This window comes from Stenella coeruleoalba (assembly GCF_951394435.1).
Source record: "Stenella coeruleoalba genome assembly, chromosome: 21".
NCBI lineage: Eukaryota > Metazoa > Chordata > Mammalia > Artiodactyla > Delphinidae > Stenella > Stenella coeruleoalba.
Window position 1 is genome coordinate 31,847,519 of NC_137167.1, and position 25,648 is coordinate 31,873,166.

General features: G+C 39.8%; 1 protein-coding gene across 1 annotated transcript in view; it reads left to right on the forward strand.

The window, feature by feature from the left end:
* Window positions 1-25,648, forward strand: part of LOC307179685 (uncharacterized protein) — a gene marked incomplete at its 5' end in the record, with an annotated part of 406,491 nt that overhangs the window by 70,480 nt on the left and 310,363 nt on the right. The window contains one exon of the mRNA XM_079909232.1: window positions 2,298-2,372. Coding sequence (XP_079765358.1) covers window positions 2,298-2,372 — 75 coding nt within the window. The remainder of the gene's footprint in view (window positions 1-2,297; window positions 2,373-25,648) is intronic.

Consider the following 25,648-nt stretch of genomic DNA (forward strand, 5'->3'; position numbering starts at 1 on the left):
CACAGGAATCTCACTGAAACTGGTGGACCTTGATGTGCAGTTGGATGTTTGACTCAGAGCATCTTCTCAGGGAGCAGCTGGAAATCTAACTTGCTGCTGCTGACTGAGACAGTTGATGGGTGTGTTCTCGCAGACCTTGAGAAGCATGCAGCTTTCCTGGGGCCTTTGACAACTACCTGCCTTGGTGCTTCAGGTGGAGTCTCCAGGATCTGCTTCCCAAACTTTCTTCTTCCCCAGTGCTTACATTTTTTGGCAATTTCCTTATATTTATCCTACGTTTCCTCCTCTGCCACCACCCCTGCCAAGCTCTCGCGAAGTTTGTGTAAATTCTAATTTACATACGAAACCACTTTATTCTCATGATTATAGTAGGGTGGCCTTATTTTCTTGAGTAAGTCCAGATTGTTACTAACACCCCAGACAACCAAATTTCCATCAGTGAAAGTTGGATAAATAATTATAAGATACATTCCAACTACGGAAGACTATATAGCTATGGTTCTCAACTGGGGGTAACTTGAATGTCTGGAGATATTTTTGGTTGTCACACCTTGGGGCACTACTGCTGACATTTTATGACTAGAGGCCAGCATTCCTGCTAAACATCTTACTCTGCATTCATAGAACAGTCTCTAACAGTCCAAAATGTGAAGAGTGCCTAGGTTGTGAAGCCTAGGCAATATAGCAATATATAGCAATAACAAACAATGTGCCTCTGCTACCATACTCAACACCCAGAGGGAATCTCAGACATAATGTGGAGCAAAATAGCCAGATGAAATCAGTATATAATGTATGATTCCATTTAGATGAAATTTAGAAATTGCCAAAAATAAATCTATGGTTGCATTTTGACAAGAGAGAAAGGACCAGGAGAATGTGAGGGTGTGGTTTGGAAGGCTGGTCTGTATCTTGATCATCATGGTGGTGTCTCATGTAGAGAATAGGCAGATAATAGCTTCTTGAAAGACAGGAGGTGAAAAATTCAAAGCTTGGGTGTGTGGACATTAGGGCAGGCCATGTTAGCACAGAGGATGGCCGTTGGCCGAGAGCAGCAGTGAAGGCATAGGGTGAGGTGCAAAGAACTTGGAACTTGAATATAGCAATTGCACTCAAAGGTCTTAAAAACCAGTTCAAAAAAGTCTAAATTATTATTTTTTGGGGGGGGAGCTGGGTAAAGAGGTTTAATAGATTGAGATAGCTCAAGATTTCTCACTACCTACATGCACACATATAACTTGTTTAATATGTCTTATTTTATATATCTGTTTATATATGGGGTTTATTTGATTATTTTCCTTAATAAATCTTTGTGGTAAGAGTGCTTGTCCTATATTGGTGATATTTCTCTTGGAATGCTTACAAGAAAGGGAGATAATGTCATTTGGTGAAATTATATAAAAAGAATCACCCTAGGAAGTTTAAGAAAAATATTATAAAGTGCTACACTCGTGAATCAAATAATTCTTTCCCAAAGATTCATGCTTGTAGCTTTGGTGACACAATATAGACTTTGAAAATATTGTTTCTGCTTGTTACTTCATCTCAAAATATTTTCCCAAGGTAAAATATTGTATATCTGTTATAACAGTGATGGCTTGAATATATAAAGTTGAAGTCATTTAACTGTTATTAGTGGTTCATGGCATTAGATAGTGACAGATTCTTCTGATAACAACACTGCTTCCTGATTAATCAGTTCCACATATACCTGCACATTTTTGATAGAATTTTGGTCCTATTAAATTTGTCTTCTGTCTATTTAAGGAGGTGGTACAAAAAGTATATATTCAAAATTATACAATCACAGAGATACACACAGATGAGACAGTAGCTGAAGTTCTAATGAGTTAAAGTAAAGTAAAATTATTGAACTAAATCACTGCCTTTTTGCACATGAAAATTCAAGTGAATAATATTTATTGGTCTTATTTTGGGAGGCTTTTTACCATATTACAGCAAAATGTAAAGCAAAAGAAAAAATATGTTGGCTTACTACATTTATTGAGAACATAGGGAATAAAGTAATCTTTAAAAACGATGGCTTACATCGTTAGATTAAGAATGCATATAAGGAAGGGGTTTGCTTTAAGATTTAACTACTGCTGTCTTTACTAAGATAATTTGTGGCTCATACAACGGTGTGCTTGGTAGTTAATGAAAACATACATGCCTCTAAATGTTGAAACACCATAAGTTTTGTGACTGATTCTCAAATTATTCAGTCTCAGAATCACATGGTGTTGATTTTGTGTATTTATGGAAACAATAAAATTATTCTTTTGTCTTTTTGTTAGTGATATTTTAGCTGTATGGAAATTGCAGTGCCTCCTACCATATCGAACAGATCCAAGATTATTTACAGATATAAGGTATGTTATAAATTGGCTTATATAGTGCATGTTTTATTATCTGTTACTCTTGAGATATCCAAAGCAAAGTCTCCTTCACTACCCTGAATAATTACAATTTAGTATATCATACATGATAGAAAACCTGTGGGATTACATCCACTATTTTTAAGAATAATCAATTTTCAGAACATGCTCTCAGGGAAAAATAAAATATGTATTTAGTATTTTCAATTAAGTTCTGTTTCTTTATCTAACTTTCTGTGAAAAATTAATAGTTACCAGAATAAATAGCCTATGGAGTAAAAGTCAATTAAGTGGCCATGTTTATTAAATGTTGAAGTATTCTATTTTGTCTACAAGAGAAGTACAGATTAAAATGGATTTGCTAATAGTTGCCATAGTAATGTTATTGATTTAAAATACATACTGGACAAAATTTTAACATTTGTTTTTGAGATGGACATAGCAACATTATAGAGAGGTCATACAATGATTACTTGTCATCATTTAAAGTCTAGTTTATATAAACATTCCCAAAAAAGGGTGCCTAAAGGAGTCGTCACAAAAGAATAAACACCTTCTTATTAAGAAGTAAACTCAAAGCTCAGGTCTGTAATTTTATTAGAGAACACAGAAATCAATATGTCAGTGTGTGTCTGTGTGACCCCAGACACTAACTGCTAACTGCTGGGTGTGGACCAAGCTTAATAAGGCCAACGTTTGGTCACTCTTCAGTGCCAGTCATTTCACGTATGCTTAAAAAAAACCCTGTTCCTTCTCAGTCCTTGGCATTTATTTGATAATATCAAGGAGGATGTCCCCACAAGGATGTTCAACAAGCATATAATGTCCTGCTCAGTAGTTCTGGCCAGATGTGCAGGAGGGCCCTAGGCTTTGGCTGGGAGGAGCCAGTTAGCCTGGCCTTGGGGAGACCCTGCTGAGGTCTGGAGAGGCTGACTCACATTCCACTTGAGGCTGCAAGAAACTCAGTGGCAAATTATAGTAGACTGGAAAAAACTGAAGCACTTCATGGGTCTGTAACGTGACTTGTCCCTGGTTCATAATCACAATGGACACCTATCATCAGACGATCCATCAGGCTGTGGCAGTCTAATAATAGGTATTTTTTTTACACATCATGACCATTATTATAGTGATAAACCTGTTATTCCCAGGGATGCCTTTTCATTGCTTTGCCATTTACGTACCCATTATGCCAGTAACAACTACTATATACTGAGCCCATAATACGTACTGGGCACCACGCATTCTCATTTGCCCATGGCAATGTGGTCACCCTGGTCTTCTTCTGGTTCCTCAAACATACCATGTTTAAGCCCATTTTGGGGCCTCTGCCCTTGAGGTTCTGTCTGCCTGGTGGACTCGTCACTACTCTGCACCTGGCTGGATCCTTCCTGGCATTCAGGGGTAATCCCAAGCTCATCTCACCACAAAGACCTTGCTTGACATTCTAAATAGCTACTAGTTCACTTTCTATCCCATTGCCTTAGTTTAACGTATCACTATCTTTTGTTTTACTGTTTGCTGTCTGTCCTGTCACTGGAGCATATAATGTAGGAATTCCTTTGTTTAGTTCATTACTATATCCCGGACATTGTGCCCTCAATAAATATCTGTTGAAAGAATGAAGGAATACATCAATGCTCTCAGTACCTACCTCAAACTCAGAGTCCTTTCCGTAGCTCTGTGAGATAAGTGTTGGTATTTCCGTGTCACAGAGGAGAAAACTGAAACCAAGAATGGTTGAATGCGTTGTGTGAATGTCTTCAGTTTTTAAATGATCATAGAATTATATCAGCCCCACCCTTCTCTGGGGCACATATTTCTGTTGCTTCTAATGGTTCATAAGACAGGGGTCAGCTGACATCCCGGGCAGCTGCCACCACGCAAGTGCGCTTGTGCTTTGTAAGAGCTGCCCCTGGTACTCTTCACGGTGTTGCTTTCACCACACCTCAGACCTATGTTTAAGGGGTAATGTGCTGGAATAGCTCACTTACCTTTGCTCTCTGATAGATGAAGATATGGGCCAGACCAGAGCACATACTGTTATGGTGAGCACATACATATATCTCTGTTGTACTGTGTAATTCAAACTTTTGAGGCATGGCTTTAAATTATGTGATTTTTTGAAGTGATTAGTTTTGGCATGTTATAATGTGTAACACTCTCAGAAAATAGCTTTATTAAGTCAGCATTCACTAACTAGAACTGCACAGTCCACACTGAGATAAAAATTCCCTTCCTTAAGAGGTATTTTCTGATAATACATGTAAGAAATATTTAGAAAATTTTGGAAAACTTCTTAGGGAAGAAAAAAGCCAAGTTAGCATGCTTCCACCATCCAGAATTAACTTCTGTGAACATTTCAAAAATAGTGTTCATGTAGGCGTTTTAAGATAGGTATTTCAAAATCTAAATTAGGGTCACGAAGACAGTGTACACTGTAACGGTATATTACATCTTGTAACCTGCCTACTATACTTAACAGCACATTATTTTTCCAGATTCCAAAGTATTCTTGCATATGTTGCAATGCTAATTTAACCCATAATTTTGAGAAAAGCATGCAGGTGGAAGTCTTAACTAGAAATGACCCATTGTCATACAGAGTTGACCAGGAGTACATGTGAAGTCCAGATGACAGCACCAATTCTTCTTTACCATTGTCCTTGGGTCCTTTTTTAAGCAGTGACAGAGTGAACACATGTCAACATGTAGAAGACTCCTCCTCTGATCTCCTTCTGCTGCTTTTCCGTAGGTAACAACTCTGCTACACACTGCCCATCCTTTAATCCATATGCTGCTACCCATATTTGCAATTCTTCAGAGAGGAGGACCTAAGAGAAAACAATTTTATATATATATATATATATATATAAAATAAAATTAAATATATAAATAAATATAAATATATAAAAATCATATATATATGTATAGTTTGTTTTTGATATTTAAATCCTGTTGCATTAAAGAAAGACACTTTCTCAAATAGAGGTAAGGATGTTGAGGATACAAAGGGGTGACGAAGCATAGAACCCCCATATATCATGGTTATACTGGTGACATATTACTCCTTCATACTAACCTATTACTCTAAAATTTTAAGCTATTTCTTTTTTCCCAGTTATAAATAGTAATGCAATGGCAATTGTATTTTCGTTCAATAGTGTCCTTAAGATAAATTCCTAGAGGTGAATTATTCAATTGAGCGTATGAACATTTTCATGAAGCTTAACTCACAATGCCATACGTCTACTAGAGAGATATAATTTATACTATACGATGGTTGGTTGTATTCTATTTCCCTCCCCCTCCTCCAGCCCTGACCCTAACATCCATTCTTTGCCCCTTCCTGCTCAGCTTTCTGTCCGGGAAGTTCACTGGCAGGAATTTGATTACATCACTTAGGCTTCCTTGCTGTTCGGTTTCTAGTCGGGCTCAGTCACAGGGAGACACCAGCTGGAGATGGAGAGTTGGTAGGAGGTCAGGGCAGCTATTTCTACCCACCACAAGCTCACTAATTCTCTTCTGGGCAATGGCTGTGCTGTAAACCTACAGCTCCCGTACAGAACCCACACTTCCAGAGCCTGACTTCATTCAGTCTCCTCCAACCCGATTTGTTCCCCTCTCAGTCTTGAGTGTGGTAATGGCTTTTTGCTGTTGCTAGCCCTTGATCCCTTAACTCTTCCTTACGATGCCCTTAACTGCAACTGCACTGCAAAAGGAGAAACTTCATTAAACTGTACTCAGTTAAGGACTCAGAGTATGCCGTCTGTTTTCTGCTACTATGCAGGCTGATATATAATATACACAATAATATATATATCCCCCAGCACTGTCTGAGGACACCTACTTCAAAATACCCTTGGTAATACAAAGGATGACTTTAAAAAAAAATTTGACAATTTAAAAATAATTTTAGGAGAAAAAGAGTTCTCATTTTAATTTAATTTCTTTGTTTACGAGTGAGGCTGAGTATTGTAATGTATAATTAATATTTTAATATATATTTATAGCTTTAGGGGCGTGAACATTCTATCTACTGCTTGTCCACTTTTTAAAGAAGGGTATTTTTCTTATAGCTTTGAAAATCATCTTTATATGACAGGAATACGAAATTTCAAATTTGATATTTAATTTTGCTTAGGATTTAAAAAAAATATCTCCTTTGTCATTTCTGCCATTGTTTTGACCTTTAAAAGGTCATTTTCTAATTCCAGTGTCAGTCACACTTGACTCATATATGAAACTTCTAGTCTCATGATAGCAAATAACTAAACTTGATCGCAAAGATTCTAACCTTCTAAAGTGGGTTCAGGAAGGTGTTCCTGACTCCGTGGCTGCTGGTCTCGGTCATGAATGATCCGACTTGCCTGTAGTGCTGTGGTTAGTACTTGTCAAAAGATAAGACCCCGAGTCATGAGCAAAACCACACATCCGCCAAGCCTGTGCCCACGTGCTTGTCCCCAGTGGTCCCCACCAAATCAGGATGACCTCTCTTTGGTTCTGCCTTCCAAATCATACACAGTGCCTCTCCGTGGAAGAATACAACTGAACCCTGTTGTGAAAAGAATCCAAGAAATTCAGTGAGTAGTTAGAAGAGTGAGAATATTTCTGAAAAGATACAAACTGTATCTGGTATGGACAATTAGTTGGACAATTAGTTCGTTATACATCTTATTCTCTTATTTGAACTTCCAAACTAATCAGTGGCAACATCATATTTTGCCCAACATGGTGCCAGGAGATGTGCCTATTATGAACCCCAAAATAGGGGACCAAAATTTCTTATAAGTCTCTGTAGTTTTCTGTGGTACATACTCATCTACTAGCCCGATTATCACCCTCCTTTAATATCATATTACTTAATGACCACTCATCATATAGACAATATTAGTGGAAGGGAATGAGCTTCTGCAACTTGTCACAAGTTGGGCTTTCTAGGCTCTTTCTTCCAATACCAATTTCTTGCTCTCTTTGCCCTCAACTAGAGCCTCATCCAGTTATAGTTCTTAACCTCATAGATTGTACCAAATTATCAATGAAATTGTGAGTCATTAAAGATCTCAATTATTTGGGGGTGTCGTACCCTTTCATTAACTTGTAGCACTGGACAGGGGCAAATTGCAGACATTCTTCTTCTTCAGTCAGTTTTGTAGTAGCAATTCCGTTTTCCCCTTGATAAACAAGATCAATCAACTGTGATCCCCATTTGTTGCTGACTGATTAGCCGTGAGTGACAATGTGGCAGCCTCAGCTTGTGATTCCGAGCAACCATTGTTGTGATTCCTGGTGGAAACATATCTTCTTTGGGATCTAAGACCTATACGTTAGCGGTGTCCAAGATACGGGGGAGAGAAAGCGTAATAAAGAATCTGATGCCATATCTTGATGTTTGCTGATAGCTTTTCAGCCTCACCCCTGCTTCCCCTTCTGCCCTGCACCTGGACAAGCTGAGAAGGACGCCTTCCTCTGATGCACTGGTGGGAGGTCCAAACCACAGGAGGCCCTCCCCTGTTTCTTTTCTCTGATCTCTCAGGCCATGTTTGGACCTGTTTAGGAGGCCTAGCACAATGATGAATCAGACTCATAATGTCAATCATTCTTATTTTGTTCTGAACTCAAGGGAAAAAAAGCAATGTTTACCAGTAAGATAGTTGCTGAATTTTTTTCTGCAGCTTTTCTTCCTCCGAGTATCAATTAGATACGTCTGTGTATGCATCCAGCCACATCGCAAAGCAGTAACTTCAGAAGACATTATTTAATTAGGTGATGATTCTGTGGGAAGAAGTTTGGACTGGGCTAGGCTGGCCAGTTCTTTACTGGTCAAGATTTATTTCTGGTGAAGTAAAGCTTATAGCATTGCAAAGTGACCTACTTTAGCTCTAGGACTTTGTTTTGCCTTAAAGTCTACTTTGTCTAATATTAACATAGGTATAGGCATACCTTACTTTATTGTGCTTCATAGATACTGCCTTGTTTTACACATTGAAAGTTTTTGGCAATACTGCATCAAGCAAATCTATTGGTTCTATTTTTCCAACTTCCATTTACTCACTTCATGTCTCTGTTTCACATTTTGGTAATTCTTGCAATATTTCAAACTCCACCAGCAAAACGATTACAATTTGCTGAAGGCTCAGATGATGGTTAGCATTTTTTAGCAATAAAATATTTTAAAATTAAGGTATGCATTTTTTTAGACATACTGCTATTGCACACTTAATAACCTACATTATAATGTAAACATAACTTCTGTATGCACTGGGAAACCAAAAAATATGTGTGCCTCAATTTATTGTGATATCTGCTTTATTGCTGTGGTCTGGAACTGAACCCACAATATCTCGGAGGTCTGCCTATACATCGGTTTTCTCTGATTGGTGTTTAAATGGCATATCTCTTCCATCCTTTTACTTTAAATTTTCTGCATGCTTATATTTCAGATATATCTCTTCGAAGCAAGTATATATTGTTTGTACTTCATTTAGATTATCAGGCATTTTCTTTCACATGGTTCATTGCCATTTATTTATATATTGGACTTTATATGATGCTGCTGTATTTTTCTTATCTGCCCTCAGTATTTGACTTCTCATTTCCCTTCTTGTTGATGGATTGAGATATTTTTATTATTCCATTTTTTCCTGTTGGTGGGCTAGTTATATAGTCTTTTAGTCGTCTTTAGTTGTTAACCTAGACATTTTATGCTCTCTTGACTTATTTAATTCTATAAATACTTTCAAACACCACGGTACCTAATTTTTTTATTCAGTCAGTGTTACTTTGTATCTATTCATGTATGTTGCATTTTCTTTGGTTTTCACAATTAAACATATTAAATCTTCTAACTGTATCCTTGCTGTCTCATCCTCTCTTCTGTAGTTTTTATTCCTTTGTCTTTCTGTGCCTCATTCTTGCTAGTTCTTCTCATCTATTTCCCAGTTACTAACGTTCTCTTCAGCTAAATCTCATTTCCTGTTATATTTGGCTACTGAGTCCTCAATTTCAGTAATTGCATTTTTAGTGTAGAATTCGTACTCACTTCTTTTTCAAACCTGGAATATAAAATTTGTTTTTTTTTTTAAATCTTTGAGTTCTTTGCTGAAATGCTTATGCTTTCCTTTTACCGCCACAGGAAGCATAGTTAGTTATTTTACAACCCATATCTATTGATTCTACTACCTGGAGTAACTGAGGACTTATTTTTGCTTAACATTTTTTGTGTGTTGGTCTCCATTCAGATGTCACAGCTTCTTACGTCTCTAGATATCTTTGATTGAGTGCCGAACCTTTTAGTTGAAATATTATTTTTTAGAAATAATTGTCAAAATGTTAGATGATGTAATATTCTTTCAGAGACAGTTGTAAACCTCTTTCAGGTACCTGAGAACATTAGAAATATATGACCAGCCAAACCCAGTTGCAGAGCACGAGATTAGTTTGGGTCACTGATGTAACTCACAGAAGTGCTACGGTCTACTTGTTTACTGCTATTTATATTTACTTTTGGGAGACAGCACTTTAAAGGGTGGTTACAGTGCTATATAGATAGCGGGGCCTCTTCCAGCTCCCGTCCTGCTGGTTCCACGAGGATGAAGGTTTCCTGCTCATTCCCTCAGCTGTTTGTCTTGTTTTAATACGGGGCAGAATGATCCCAAATGCTGGGCCCTTCTCACTGACATCCAGTGTGTTCCACGCCTTAGCCTTGTAATTTCTTTTAATGGTATCACGATGTTTACTTTGCGGTTTTCTACTTCCAGTAATACATTTAACGCAGAAAATGAGAGGCTAAAAAAACCATTGGAAGGTCTGAGGAGTGAAAAAATACGGAGTACAAAGAAGCCACTCCCAACAGTCTCAAGTGTGATTGAACTGAAGCAGACGACTCTTAATAGGGCGTCCAGAATCCGCAGGCGGCCTCCCAAGTCAGTAAGTTGCTGACACCCAAGCATCTCTCTGCAGTCAACACTTGAGAATAATCTCTTCCATCTTCCTAAACCCACAGATTCTTGGTGGTACGGTCCATAACCCTCCTGGCAAGAAAGACTTGCAAGCGAAGTGTTCAGGATTGACGCCTCTGCGTACAGCAGAGAGTTTAGAATGGTGTGAAATACGCTGGGTATTCACAAGGAGTATCTGGCACATCTCAACCCATGAAATCATAATTTCCAGTATAAGCAAACGATTAAATCCCTGAATATGCATTTCTGTGACTGATCTCTTGAATAAATGTTAGATGTTTTATAATCCCTACATTGTGTTTAGTGCTGTCATAGCACTGCAAATATCACAGGATAAACCATTTTTATTTTATTTTAAAAGGACCAAATGAAAACTGCAAAGGAAACACGTGCTAAGCAATTGTTAAAATTAGCCTTTCCTTGACAGAAGTCATATTAGTACCTAGAATTCTATACTTCTAGCTGCGGTGGCTCTGCATTTCTAATAAAATAATTAAATGGATTATAAAAGGTTTTACTGTAAACGTGGTAATTAGATTGCTAGATTCTGTGGGTAAAATATTGTAATTTTCTAGCAAGTTTTCTTCTCTTCAGAGTCAGTGCTATTGTAACCGAAAGTGGGGTCCGGCTGCTCCCCCCTCAAAGGCCAATACAGAAGCCAGGTTGGTGGAAAGGAAAGTTTTTTTTTTTTTTTGCAGTACTTGGGCCTCTCACTGTTGTGGCCTCTCCCGTTGCGGAGCACAGGCTCCGGACGCGCAGGCTCAGCGGCCATGGCTCACAGGCCCAGCTGCTCTGCGTCATGTGGGATCTTCCCAGACCGGGGCACGAACCCGTGTCCTCTGCATCGGCAGGCAGACTCTCAACCACTGCGCCACCAGGGAAGCCCAGGAAAGTTTGCTTTATTTTGGATGCCGGTAACCAGGGCGGGGAGGGGTGGGGAGTGGACACCTGTCCAAAGGCCAGCTCCCCCTCCCCAGGCAGTCAGGGGGGCAAGAGCTTTTATAGACAGAGGGAGGGGCTGCCTGCAGAAACAGCACAGGCAGCTCTGACGGTCATCTTGAAATTCATTGGTGCTCTGACCAGCGTCATCTCGATAGTTTTAGGTACAGTTAATCTTCAGTTCCAGGGTCGGTTTGTTTCCATTTCTTTGAGGCCAATTCTCAGAATTGTGGCAGCTTCTGTCTGGTTACAGCCTGGTCATCATGTGTTAATGTCTTCCACCTGGTAGGGTTTAGTGTCAATAAGACAGCTCACAGGATAGGCTCAAGACTATTATCTACAGCCCTTGAGGAGGCCCTAAAGGTCCTTGACGATGCTTCATGACTAAACAATTATTATTTGGGCTCCTCTGACAGTTTTCCTTTGTTTCTGCATTTTCTCACTGCTCTTATTAAACTTTTCTTTGGCTAAAGTTTTTCCACAGACAAAAGGCAGGCGGAGGACGTGGGTGGTAAGGACCATAGGGTGTTGCTCCGTTTCACTATGAAGTCCAACACACCCTTCACATCACTGTGCTCTAAGTTCTTAGAGATACAGCTCTGGGTGAATAACACCTAGGGATACAATGAATTAGTTAGTGATGGTGCAACAGCAGGGATCTCAACAAACACCACACTGAGTGAAGGAAGCCAGGCATAGAGAGTATTACTGTATGATTCTATTCACATTAAGCTCCAGGAAAGACCAGTATAATCTGCTGTGACAGAAACCAGATGAACGGCTGCCTAGGACTAGAGCTGAAGAGAGGACGGAGTGAGAAGGTGCAGGAAAGAAGTTTTGAAGTGTCGGAAACATCCTGTATCTTGATTTGGGAGGTGGTGACATGGGTGTGTACATTTATCAAGGCTCATTGAAACGTGCATCTCAGTGGGTACACTTTATATAAATTACACTTCAACGAAGTTAAAATAAACAAGAAAAGCCAACAAACAACAGGAAGAACTGTCAGATTGGCATGAGGAAGCAGAAATCGGTTTCCTGGAGAAAGAGATGTGAAGGTAACTGAAAGGTCAAAGTCGTCAGGGGTCAGAGGCAAGGTTACGCAGTGCCTCAGGGAAACCCTCTCTTAGGAGATGCACCTGAGCGTGAGACGTTGACCTGGAAGGTTGTTATCCTCAGGGCTTCTGGAAGAAGCAAATAAGGTTCTCATTTGAGACTCAGAGAAATAAAGAAGGAAGAGACAAGGTAGAACGAGATCTTTCCTTTCCCAAGTGACTGCGTTTCCCCACAGCCTGCACGGCGGCTGGACTGGACCAGGAAGCAGCTTTCTGAGTCCTGCTGCAGGGCTGCTACCGCTGTCCCCCATGCCTCCTGCACTCTCAGCAGTCAAGGCATCTCGTGCAGCAGGAATACCCACGGGCTTTGGTGCCCAGAGCCAAGGACGAGAATCCTCGTCTTGCCACCTACTAGCTGTGTGACTTTGGCCAAATTACTTAAATTCTGTTTGGTTCCGTTTATTCATTGGTGAATGAGAAATATCCATGCAGGACTAAATGGGGTCGCACATGCCAAGTACCAGCTGCGCGGCTGGCACATGGGAAGCTTGATGTTTTAACAGTAGCTCTTACTAAGCCGCAGCAATAGAAACCAAGCTTCACGGTTCCCTTCTGCTTAATTACTGTTCTCTCTCGTTTACGTTTTGTGAGAAAACTTACAATTCAAATAGGCTCTTCCACTCCTCTCATCTTAGCTGGTGTTAAGAGTTACCCAAAGGTCTTTGTGCCACATCTTTCTTGTATGATCCCTAAATTCTTTTCAGGAGAAAAATCACACGTGAAGTGTATCCTCATGATGGGAATCCTGGTGGGCTGACGATTCCCCCCTCAGAGACGTGCACACCTTAATTCCTGGCACCTGTGAATACACTCCCTTGCATGGCAGGATTAGTTAAGGGTCTTCAGGTGGGAGATTAGATTATCCAGGTGGAGTCAATGTGACCCTGACCTTATAAGAGGGAGGCGTGCAGCTCCCAGCCATAGTTGGAGGTGTGCTGCTGGAAGCAAGATGGCGGGTGATGTGAAGAAGGGGTCGTGAGCTCAGGAACACGGGCCCCTCGAGTCGCTGAAAGAGACATGGGATTCTTCCCTAGAGCCTCCGGGAGGAAAGCAGCCCTGCCCAGCACCTTGGTTTTACACGTCTGAAGGTAAGAACGTGCTTTTGTTGTGCTAAGGCGCTCTGTTTGCAGCAGTTGTTGCAGCAGCCGTGGGAAACTCATGCAGGCGTGTTGGGTAACCCATGAGAAGCTGCACACGTGCTCTCTGCAGACGCCCCTGGACTCGAGTCCCCTCAACTCTGAGACCGTGTTCCTGGTCCAACTCCCCTGAGGCTGCTTACGGCCCCTTGTTCCTAGGTTTCTCTGAGAGTCAAGGCCCCTACATGCCACCACCTTCCCACCCCATAGCTTCGGAGCGGGGAGGGGGAGAGAGTCTCTCTTCTCTGCTGTCGAACTGGCAGAGAGCCACGCTGTCTCTAGCTATTCATTTTTGAAATATGTGCTATTGGTTACAAGGCTTTTGCTGAGCTGGCCAAGGAATGACCCAGGGCGAACTCATCATTGCTAATGGGATAACCAGAAAGTTCTGTATGTTTAACCGCAGCTGGAAATAGAGAGCAAGGGAATGCATCTCTTTTCTCCAGTCTCCTGAGCACACTTATGGGGCACTAAGGACTTAAACTGTCCCGCACTTTTCTTATGTTTAGAAAAGTAATAATTAAAATGAACATGTTCCCCGTCATTCTTTGAAATGAAACTTGTTTATAGTAACAACTATCTTTTAGGAAGAATTGTTCAGTGAATAGTGTGTGTGTGTGTGTATATATATGTATTTTGCTGCCTTGCAAAGTTCCTGGGAGAGAGCTGTTCTTTTCAGACATGATTGTGCAGAGAGGTTGCAGGTTGAATCACTTTAGAGATAATGAAACATTCAATTAAAATAAAAGTGCTTGTGTAATGGCTATAATTACAAAGGAATGTGTTAGAGAATAAAAGCTATATTTGAAAAATCTGTCTTGTGTTTCTTGTGATTCTAAATGTAAGAAGTAGAGGAAGCAATCGCCCTAAACGTCCCATTGTTTTCAAGTGAATGTAGATGGAAATTCTTAAATACCTGTTTCAGGGTACTCTGAATTTGGTAACTTTCTCTGGAAGAAGATTCAATGGTGGTAAATACTAGTGGGAGGGCATAAGGAATCAGAACCTTGCAAAATAGGGTAAAATCCAATGGAAAGGACTACTCTCTGGATGGACGAAACCATAAAGCTTTAAGTCACTGACTCAGCTCCATGATAGTTTCTCAACTCTGGCTGAGGGTTCAGAGGAATCACCTGGGGGGCTTTCAGTATCTGACACCGGATCCCAGCCCCAGAGACACGGGCTTAATTGGCTTGGGGTGTGGCCTAATGGGTTAGTAAAGGCTCTTTCTGCCTCCGTGGGTGGAGTGTTCAGCCAGGTCAGCGACCCCGCCTGCGTTTCTTCCTGGGATCTGTGACACTGCTGGGATCCATCCTTAGTCAATGGCCCGGCCCCCTCTCAGTTTAAAAAAAAAAAATTAAATTTGTAGCTGGCTGAGCCTTGGGAGGTGTGATTTTCCACATTACTCCCTCCTTGAAAGACAAGCAGTGACTCAGCCTAACGCAGCACACTGAGTAACTGCCTCCACACGACGTTATAAACTAAATATTATCAGAACATCGAGACTCTGCCACCGGTTTTATCTTCCCATTAAAACGTCCGCAAGCAACTCGGATCCATTAGTGAGTGAATGGTGAACAGCTGTTACTGGAGAAGTATCTTCGTGCTGTGAATCCCAGCCTTTAGCCTGACAAATCCTCCCTCCTGGCCCTTATTGACACTGCTAACTTGTGCCAACGCTTACAGGCCTGCCATTGGAAAGTATCTTAATTCAGATGAGAAGGAAAGGAAGAAGGAATACATTTTGTAGATGTGTGGACATTCTAAGTTGTCCTGCTTCAATGGAAAGTATTTCTTTGCTGTAAAATTTTACAGCCTTATTTATTGTGATATTCAGTAATCTGTTAACAAGTATCATTATTTTTCACTGTAACGAATTATTGATACCAGTAACTTTATCTGTTTTCTAGTATGTGCTGTGGGCTTCCTGACCTAGAAGTTGTGTGGCATAAGGGGCTGTACATGGAATGCTTTGTTTGATCTCATCAGGCTCATTTCTTAGAGGGTGAATGAAACCTACGTTATGCCTCAAAGAGTTTTAAAAGTTGAAGTTCAGTTGTAGTGGAGCTTTTGAGCCTCTCTCTTTCTGCCAGGATGCTCTGAGATGGTCCGAGCTGGGAGGAAGTGGTGGTAAGCTTCAGTCTCTGCTCCTACCTCAAACCATATAAACAAACTATATAATGATAGAACACACACAAATACGGTGTGATTAACAAAAGAATTTCTCAGAGGAGAAGGAACTGTGAAGAATTCCTAAGAAAGTAGGGAAGATGGTACTGGAGAGTGAAACGGCGGCACGTGGGAATATCGAGAGCCCGCAGAAGGGAGGCTCACAGTGATGGGGTCACATCAAGGCTATACACGCCTGGAGGTGGTGGACCCCGGCAGCAGGAGAGGTGTGGGATCACCTGGCAGGGAGATGCATTCAAGCCCTGCAGAGGGACCTGTCGGGCTGCTTGATCCTTGTATGTTCCCGTCTCTTCTGTGAGCCAGGGCGTGAGACGGGGCATCTAACCAAAGTGGGAGCATTCCTGAACACAGATGCAGGGCGGTGCTCCGAGTGGCAGGTTTTGCGAAGCTCAGCAGTCAGGGGACTGAGGTTTCCTGCTGGGGCGCTTCCCGTTCTAGCCCAAGAGGGGGGTGCTTTCCAGGAGGCTGCCCCTGTCCCTATCGTAAGGTGGACTGCATGAGGACAAAAAATAACCACAGTGTGACTAGATTCTTGGAGAAAATAGTTAAAATGGACATAGCAGACAATTTGTATGTAAACATAGAATTGCCTCAAGTCAATAAGAAGTAAAAACCTCTCAAAGAGATGGGTGAAGGATCTTAATGGAATTCAGGGAGTGGAAAATAAAAAAGCTTCTCAGGAGTTCCCTGGTAGTCTAGTGGTTAGGATTCCAGGCTTTCACCACTGTGACCCAGGTTCAGTCCCTGGTTGGGGAACTGAGATCCCGCAAGCCATGCAGCACAGCCCCCCAAAAATGGCCTCCTCACATGGAGCTAATCCTCAACTTAGCCACATACTTAGAAACTGAAATTAAAAAATAATAATGAAATAGTTAATTGGAAAAAATCTAAGTCTGACAGTAGCAGCAGCGGTAAGGATAAGGGAGAAGCATACTGTCTTAAAATGTACCGTTTATTCATTCATCTGTCGTTGGATACTTGGTTTGCTTCCACCGTTAGTCTGTTGTGAATAAGGCTCTTACGAACATGGTAGCACAAAACTTGTTCAAGTCTCTGCTATCTCTTGGGTATACACTCAAGTTGAATTGTTGGGCCATAGGGTAGTTCTATCTTTAGTTTTTTGAAGAAATGCTGTGTTTTCCTCCATGACTGCACTGTTCTACCATCAACAGTACACAAGGGTTCCAATTTCTCTATATACTTGCCAATCTTTGTTGTAATTTTTTTAGATAGTAGGCATCTTAGTAGATGTAAGTTAGTATCCCAGTATGGTTTGATTTGCATTTCTCTAATGATGAGTGATGATTGTCTTTTCGTGTACTTACAGGCCATGTGTGTATCTTCTTTGGAGAAATGTCTATGTTCTTTGCCCCTTTTTAAAACAAATTTGATTTTTGTTTAGTAGGTGTTCTTTATACACTCTAGATGTTAATTCCCTATCAGATAGTGATTTGCTAATATATTCTTCCATTCCATGGGTTGCGTTTTCATTATGCTGATGTGTACTTGGCACAAAAGATCTTAATTTTGATGTTCAATTTATATGTTTTTGGTGTCATATCCAAGAAATAATTGGCAAATCCAGTGTTGTGAAACTATTCCCCCATGTTTGCTCCCAAGAATTTAATAGTTCCAGATCATTTAGACTTTGCATTTTGAGTTAATTTTTGTATATGGCATAAGGTAAGGGTCCAACTTGAGGCTCTCTTCTTTTACTGTCTGTATGCCTCTTTGTGACAGTACCACACTTCTTTGAAAAACTTGCTACAAAGCTATGGTAAGCAGTTGGGAAATGGGAGACTGTAACTTGGTTACTGAGATTCCATGTGAATTTCAGGATGAATTTTTCTGCTTTTGCCAATCACTTCATTGGGATTTTGATACAGATTGAATTGACTCTGTAGATCGTTTTGGGTAGTGTTATCATCTTAACAACATTCTTCCAGTCCATGAACATGATGTCTTTCCCTTTACTTGTCAAATTTAATTTCTTTCAGCAGTGCTTTATAGTTTTCAGCATACATGTCTTTTTGCCTCCTTGGTTAAGTTAATCCTAAGCATTCTTCTTGATCCTATTGTAAATGGAATTGTGTTAATTTCCTTTTCAGTTGGTTTATATATCAAAATGCCAACATATTTTTATATCCAGAAACTTCACTGAGTTCTTTTAGTTCTAACAGTTTGGTGTTTTGTGTAAGCTTTAGGGTTTGCATTTCAATTTTTAGGTCTTGTCATGTGCAAATAGGTAATTTTATTCTAGGACTCCTAGTTTTATGAAAGTAGCAGGAGAAGTCATTCTTGTCTTTCTTTAAATATTTAAAAATAACTGTTAAAGCAAAAACTGATTGTGTATAAAGTTTTATAGCTTAAGTAGATGCAAAATATGACAAGAATATCATGTATGGGAGGAGAAGCAGAAGTATACAGTTGTAAGGCTTTTCTGTATGTCCTGAAGATACACTAAAAGATGTATATTAAACATAGCAAACAATGAAAACAAAAATGCAGCTTTTAGGCTTCTGGGGATATAAGAAGTTCTAAACTCACTCAATCTACAAGAATGTCAAAAAGAAAGATGTACAAAGAACAGTGGTAACAAATAGAAAACAAATAAGATCAACCATACGAATTAAATGTTAAATGACCTAATAACCAACTAAAAGCAGCTGTTAAACTCAATTAAAAAAGCAAGAGCCAATTATATGCTATCTCCCACATACTTATTTTATAAAGATATAGAGTGGTTAAATAGAAAAGTTTAAATACTGTAATATAGTAACACAAATTACTTCATATCAGATCAAGTAGACTTCAGAAGGAGAAATATTACCAAGGATAAGGAAGAATATTTGATAAATGGGTCAATTACAAAGATACAAAACTCCTATCTATATATGCAAAATAAGCTTAAGTATGCAGAGAAAATCTAATCAAAGTATAAGGAAAACTGGATAACTCAATTACAGCGTGTCTGCAATTATACAGATAAGGACACAGAAGATGTGAAGAATACCAGCAAGAACCCACACCTATAACATTTATGGAATAATATGCCAGACAGCAAAAAACATTCTCAAATGCCCACAGAACATTGATCAAGACCATATTCTGGGCCACACAATGTCTCAATTTTTAAAGGATTAGAAAAATGAGTATCTCCCGAGCATTTTGAAATTAAATGAGAAATCAACATAAAGACATAAAATCAAACAGTGGGAAGTAACGTAGTGTACTTCTAAAGGATTCATTGGTTATAAAGGAAATAAAGTATTTTAAAATGTTTCAAAATAAATTAAAATTCACACATTAAAACTTCTGAGATGCAGGTAAGGCAGTGCTTACAGGGATATTTATAACATTAGGTGCTGATGTTAGAAAGATTCCAAATCAGTGACATAAACTTCAACCCTAAGAAACTAAAGCATGCAGAGCAAAGTAAACACAAGGTGAACAGCAGAAAGAAATAATAAAAATGAAAGCCATAAATGACAAAATAATAAGAGTCAATGAAACCAAGAACTGTTTCTTTGGAAAGATCAATAGATAAAATTAACCATGATCAGGAATAAAAAAGCAGATAGTCACAGGAGATGCTACGGATATTTAAAGGTCAGTGAACTATAGCTTCTAGGCCTAATCTAGCCTGCTGTTCACTAAGTCCTAGTGGAGCCCGGCCATAGCTGTTTTCATGCCTGTACTGCTTTTGTATTATAATCGCAGAGTTGAATGATTGTGACAATGTATGGCACACAAAGCCTAAATTATCTGGCATCTTACAGAAAGTTTACTAATCCCTGTTTATAAAAAAGAGGAATTATATTAAAAAAATTGTACCAATTTAATAAAAAACTTATGTGAAATGAGCAATTTTCCAGAGAAGCACTAAAGGTATATCTCACTAGAACATGAAAATGTTAACCTGATTCCATTTGATGTCACAAACCTCCAAATGAAAATTCCTCTCCAGATGCATTTTGAAAAATATTACTAATTCCACACACCACAGTGGGACACGTTCTAACTCCTCTTAGCAGGCGAGCATTACTCTGATAATAAAACAAAACTTAAGCCCTTACAAGAAAGGAGGTCTACAGACAGTACCACTTAAGCACATAGACAAGATCTTTAAGAACATTTTAGCAAATGAAATCCAGCAATGTATAAAAGAATAATGACAAACGGGTTTATCACAGGAATCCAAGTTTGGCTTATTGGGACATCAATGTTATTAACCATATTAACTAGTTAAGGAAGAAAAATGATCATGTCAATGGATTCAGAGATTTGTCAAAATTCAGTCATCCTTGATAAAATTCTCAATGAGATAACATTAGAAGGAAAAATCTGCAACACAATAAAGGACTTCTGTGGGAAAAACCTAACATCATACTTTATAGTGCAAAAAGAAATGCCCACCCCCCATAAGAACAAGGCAAAGATTTCTCCTTTTAACATTTACAGTCTACATTGAACCAAAAGTCCTGGCTGTAGTAACAGGCAGAGCAAGGAAAAATGCACTGGCATTGGAAAAGAATGTCTGCATTTGCAAATGACATGATTTCCTAAGTGCAAAATCTATAGAATATGTAAGTTGCTAGTGAAACTACAAAGCATGTAGGATACAAGGTCAATGTGGAAATCTCAATTTGTATTTCTCAGTACTTTAGCAGAAAATTGAAATAAAAATGCAATCTATGATAGCATCAAATGATAAAGTGTTTAGGGGTACATTTAAGAAAATATGGTCAAGAAATATACACTGAAATATTGCTGAAATTAAAGAAATGGTGAGATATACCTATTTATAGATTGAAAGGCAATCTTAAAAATTCCAATCCTCCCTGAATTAATCTCTAGGTGCAGAACAGTCCATATCGATAGTACAGCAACACTTTTTATAAAAATTGACAAACCAATTCTAAAATTCATGGTAAAGTCATTAGAATAACCAAAACAATTTTGAAAAATTTTGGAAGATACACAGTACTTGATTTCAAGATTTGAAACCTACAGTAGAAACTGTTGGGTGTTTGTCTAAGGACAGACATACAGATCAATGAAACCATATAGAATGGTCAGAAATGTACCTGTACATTTATGGTCAATTGATTTTTGACAAAGGAACGAAGGCAATTCAAAAGAGTAAATAAGGATTTTAACAAATGGTCCTGGAAGCTGACTATCCATGTGGAAAAACAGTGAACCTCAGTCCTTACATCATATACAAACATTAACTTGAATTGGATCGTAATATATAAGAACCACAACTGTAAAAATCCCACAGAAAAACAGGAGGAAACTGAGACTTGAGTTAGTTTCTTTTACAATCCACAATGAGTATAAGTCAAAACTATTTACATATTCCATTTATTCCACTTGTGAAGTGATGGTTGCTTTATTCAGAGTATCTCCAAATCTGAGCGCTCACTTTAAAGGAAGACGTGACTTTTTATTCCACATCTATCTGCCAGAGACAAGTTAATCTGATTCATCTTGAGGTAATGCAGTCTATATAATAGAGGTAATGCAGATTTTATATACATTGTAGTGGCAGATTTCAGGAAGTGGAAGAATCTCATTGGCACAAACACTTCACAAAACAGAAGAAAATACTGTTGACTGGGACTAAGTGAACAGATCTATTTTTAGTTGGCAGACTTCCTTGAGAAAACTTAATCTGCTTGAACACCTAAATCAGGTTAAGAGATCTAATACTTCCTGAAGACTGCCAGTAAAATGGGTATGTGTTCATTTTGATGTGTCCTTGACAAGACATCTGCTTGAATGTAGAGTTGCTGGGTTTCTGGAGATTGTTTCTTTCCTGTGTGGTCACATCTCTTCCTAGATTTTCACTTGCTTGCTTGACCAAGTACCACGCTGTAACTCCTCTAGAATCACACACAGGCTGTATCACCTAGAACCCGCCACTCCTCTTCTGACTTCAACCATCATCAATTTCAATTGATAATCTTGTCTGTTACGTAGATTATCTGACTCTGCCATCATTTTATAACTTCTGCTGGCCTAATTCCATTGTAATACCCAATTTTACTCTAAGGACATATCTGTAATACCCAATTTTACTCTAAGGACATGGGTATATGGTTTTTCATAATTTCCTCTGCAGGAAATGGAGTTTGGAACACCTGGCAGTGATGGCGCTTAAGCAGCAATATTAGTCTTGATACCGAGTATGTGGTGAAAGTGGCAGAGATTATTAATCCTCATTAAAAATAACGAGAGTGAGTCCATCTTGTATCATTTGTGGGGATGAACATATTTCAAGGAAACAGTAGCTTCTGTTTTCTCGGGAGAATGCTTTCAGCCCCAACGGTGAGAGATCAATTTATCACCAATTGTTTAGACATGATGATCCATCTTGACAATTGGAAACAGAAGCCCAGTATATCCTGGGTCTCTTTTAGAATGTATTTGGGGAACTTAATTTTTTATTCTGCTTTTGCATAATTGTTTATATCTAGACCTTATAACTTACATATTATGAAATTGAATAAAATAACAATATAAGCACCATAACACAATTATAATCTCCAATACCTACAATAATCACCCTTTAGTTTTAGAATATACACTGTAACTTTTTTTTTTTTTTTTGCGGTACGTGGGCCTCTCACTGTTGTGGCCTCTCCCGTTGTGGAGCACAGGCTCCAGACGCGCAGGTTCAGCGGCCATGGCTCACGGGCCTAGCTGCTCCGCAGCATGTGGGATCTTCCCGGCCCGGGGCACGAACTCGTGTGCCCTGCATCGGCAGGCGGACTCTCAACCACTGCGCCACCAGGGAAGCCCTATACACTGTAACTTTTAATAGGTAATAATAGTCACTTGAAAGAGCCACATTCAACTTAAAGAAAATTTAATAGTTTAAAATATGTAAATGCAATTATCAAAGGAAATGTAAAAAGCACAGAGCTGCTTCTAGCAACATGGCAGATAAGCTATCTATTGAAGTGGAGCTTGGCTTCCACTTCAATACGCAAAGCATCCAGAAGTGCTGTAGAGCAAAGATCCTAGTGTGGAAAACCAGAGGGGACTGGAAACCAGAGCTGTCAGCTGAAGCTATACATGCATTGGAGTCTTTTGCTAATCTTGGTAACCAAAAGGCTTGCGTTTTAAGGAACACATATGGAACAAGAGACGAGGCCTTGAATGTGAGCACACTGGGGCTTTTGGTAGAAGGAAGCAATACGCCCCAAAGGACATACCCTCAACCCCAAACTGAAGAAATTCCAAAGATTAATCACCACCATAAAGTTGTGCAGGGACCTCGCACACAGCGAATGGAGGGTTATGTTCGTTTCAGGGAAGGTCGTGAGGCCATGAGATATGGAAGGTAGAAATACACAGGGGGTTTCAGCCGTATTGGTCATGTCTAATTTCTTAACGGAGGTGGTAGGTCTTGTGTGTTACTTTTCATTTATGTGTTTTAAGTAACATAGAAAGATGAAAATATTAGACGACTTGAGAATGGAATTTAGTTTCCCCCCTCCTTTTTCCTCCCTGCTCCCTGAGAGCCAAAAGATGACGTAATTATCCTAGAAGAAAAATACTGCAGAGAGCCTTCGGGATCCAAGGCAGGATCTAGAAGTTGAGTTAGTTCTCAAACACTTAAAGGAAGGGCTTCCCTGGTGGCGCAGTGGTTGAGAGTCCGCCTGCCGATGCAGGGGACACGGGTTCGTGCCCCGGTCCGGGAAGATCCCACATGCCGCGAAGCAGCTGGGCCCATGAACCATGGCCGCTGAGCCTGCGCGTCCGGAGCCTGTGCTCCACAACGGGAGAGGCCACAGCAGTGGGAGGCCCGCGTACCGCAAAAAAAAAAAAAAAAAAAAAAAGGGCAGCTGATTAGGGCTCTCTTGCTCACTTAGGATGAAGAGGGGATGTGGGTATGATAGTGAAATTGGAACGCAGGGCGAGCCTGAGGCTGGCATGATGCTGCAACAGCCTGAGGCGTGCTGTGTCTCCTGGGGAATTTGTCCCTGGATCTCGAGACCCTGGCATTGGCATGCTGCAGAGGCTCCTGGGGGGTGTGGATAGTGACCTGTGCTTGCACACAGGATTCTTAGTGACAGTGGCAGCAGCCTCAGCGTTTCATGCCCGTGTCTGATGTCTGTGCTGAAAGCTGTGGCTCACGCCCATCTCTGGAACTCCTGTACGCAGTGCTCTGAATCCCCTCTCCTCGTGCACCCCGAAACAATGGTTTCTTGCCTCTTTGGCAGTTCCAGATTTTCTCCCGGACTCCCTCCTGGCTAGCTGTGGTGCACTAGCCCCCTTCAGGCTGTCTTAACACAGCCAACCCCAGTCCTCTCCCTGGCGTCTGACATCTGAACACTAAGCCTCAGCTCCCAGCCCCCACCTGCCCCAGCAGGTGAGCAGAAAAGTCCCTTGGGTTGGTGAGTGCTGGTCGGCACTGATCCTCTGTGTGGGAATCTCTCTGTTTTGCTCTCCGCACCCCTGTTGCTGCGCTCTCCTCTGTGGCTCTGAAGCTTCCTCCTCCGACTCATTCCCCTGTATCCACCAGTGAAGGGGCTTCCTAGTGTGTGGAAACTTTTCCTCCTTCACAGCTCCCTCCTAGAGGTGCAGGTCCATCCCTATTCTTTTGTCTTTGATTTTCCTTTTTTCTTTTGCCCTACCCAGGTACGTGGGGGGTTTCTTGCCTATTGGGAAGTCTGAGGTCTTCTGCCAGCGTTCAGTAGGTGTTCTGTAGGAGCTGTTCCACATGTAGATGTATTTTTGATGTATTTGTAGGGAGGAAGGTGATCTCCACGTCTTACTCTTCTGCCATCTTGAGGGTCTCCCATCCGTATGTTTTTTGATGTAATGTCTTTTCACATATTTTGTCTGCCTTTTATATTATGTTTAAAAAATTCCTGAGGTTTGAACATTCTGTATATATTCTGGATAAAATTCTTTCTCAGATACATAACTTGCAAACTTTTCTGTTAGACTGTGGTTTGGTTTTATATTTTAACTATATATCCTGAAGATGAGAAATTTTACATTTTGATACAGCCAATGTTACCAATTTAGTTCACGGATTATTTAAGTGTCATATTTGAGAAATCTTTGCAAGCCCAATTTCAAAGACCTTTCACATATGTTGACTTCCGGAATTTTTAGTTCTATGTTTAACATTTAATTATATGATCCATTTTGATTTAATTTTTGTATTTTGTAGAAGATATGGAACAAAGTTCACTTTTTTCTAGGCATGGCTGTGCAACTTTCCTGTATTTGGAAAAAACCCTTTCTTCACTGAGATGTCTTTCAAACTTTGTCAAGTCAGTTGTGCATGTGTGTGTGCCCACTTCTGGGCTCCCTATTCTGTTTCATGGATTGACTTGTCTGTGTTGATGTCAGCAACACACTGTCTTTTTATGACTCCCATTTAAAATCTTGTCAGATAGTGTTCTCCAATTTTATTCTTTTAGAATTTTTTTTGGCTATTCTGATTTCTTTGGATTTTCATAGGAATTATAGGATCACCTTGTCAATTTCTACAAAAATCCTCTTGGTATTTTTCTTGAGATTGCATTGCATCTAAAGATCAATTTTGGGAGAATTGACATCTTAACAACATTGAGCCAGTGTGGCTGAACTTTATGTTGAACAAGTTCCCTTTTATTCCTACTTTACTGAGAGTATCAGGACATGAATGATGGATTTTGCCAAAATGCTTTTTCTGAGTTTATTAAGATTATCATGCCTTTTGTTTAATTTGTTAATAATATGGTGAACAGTATTTATTCAGCTTCAAATGTAAAACCAAACTTGTAGTCCTAGTCATGGTGTATGTTTTAAAGTATGTTTATCTTCACCATTTTTTTTAGTATTTTAATCTATGTTCATGAGAAGTCCTGTTGTGCAGTTTTCTTTACAATGTCTAGTTTTGGCCTCATGTGCTGGAAAGCATT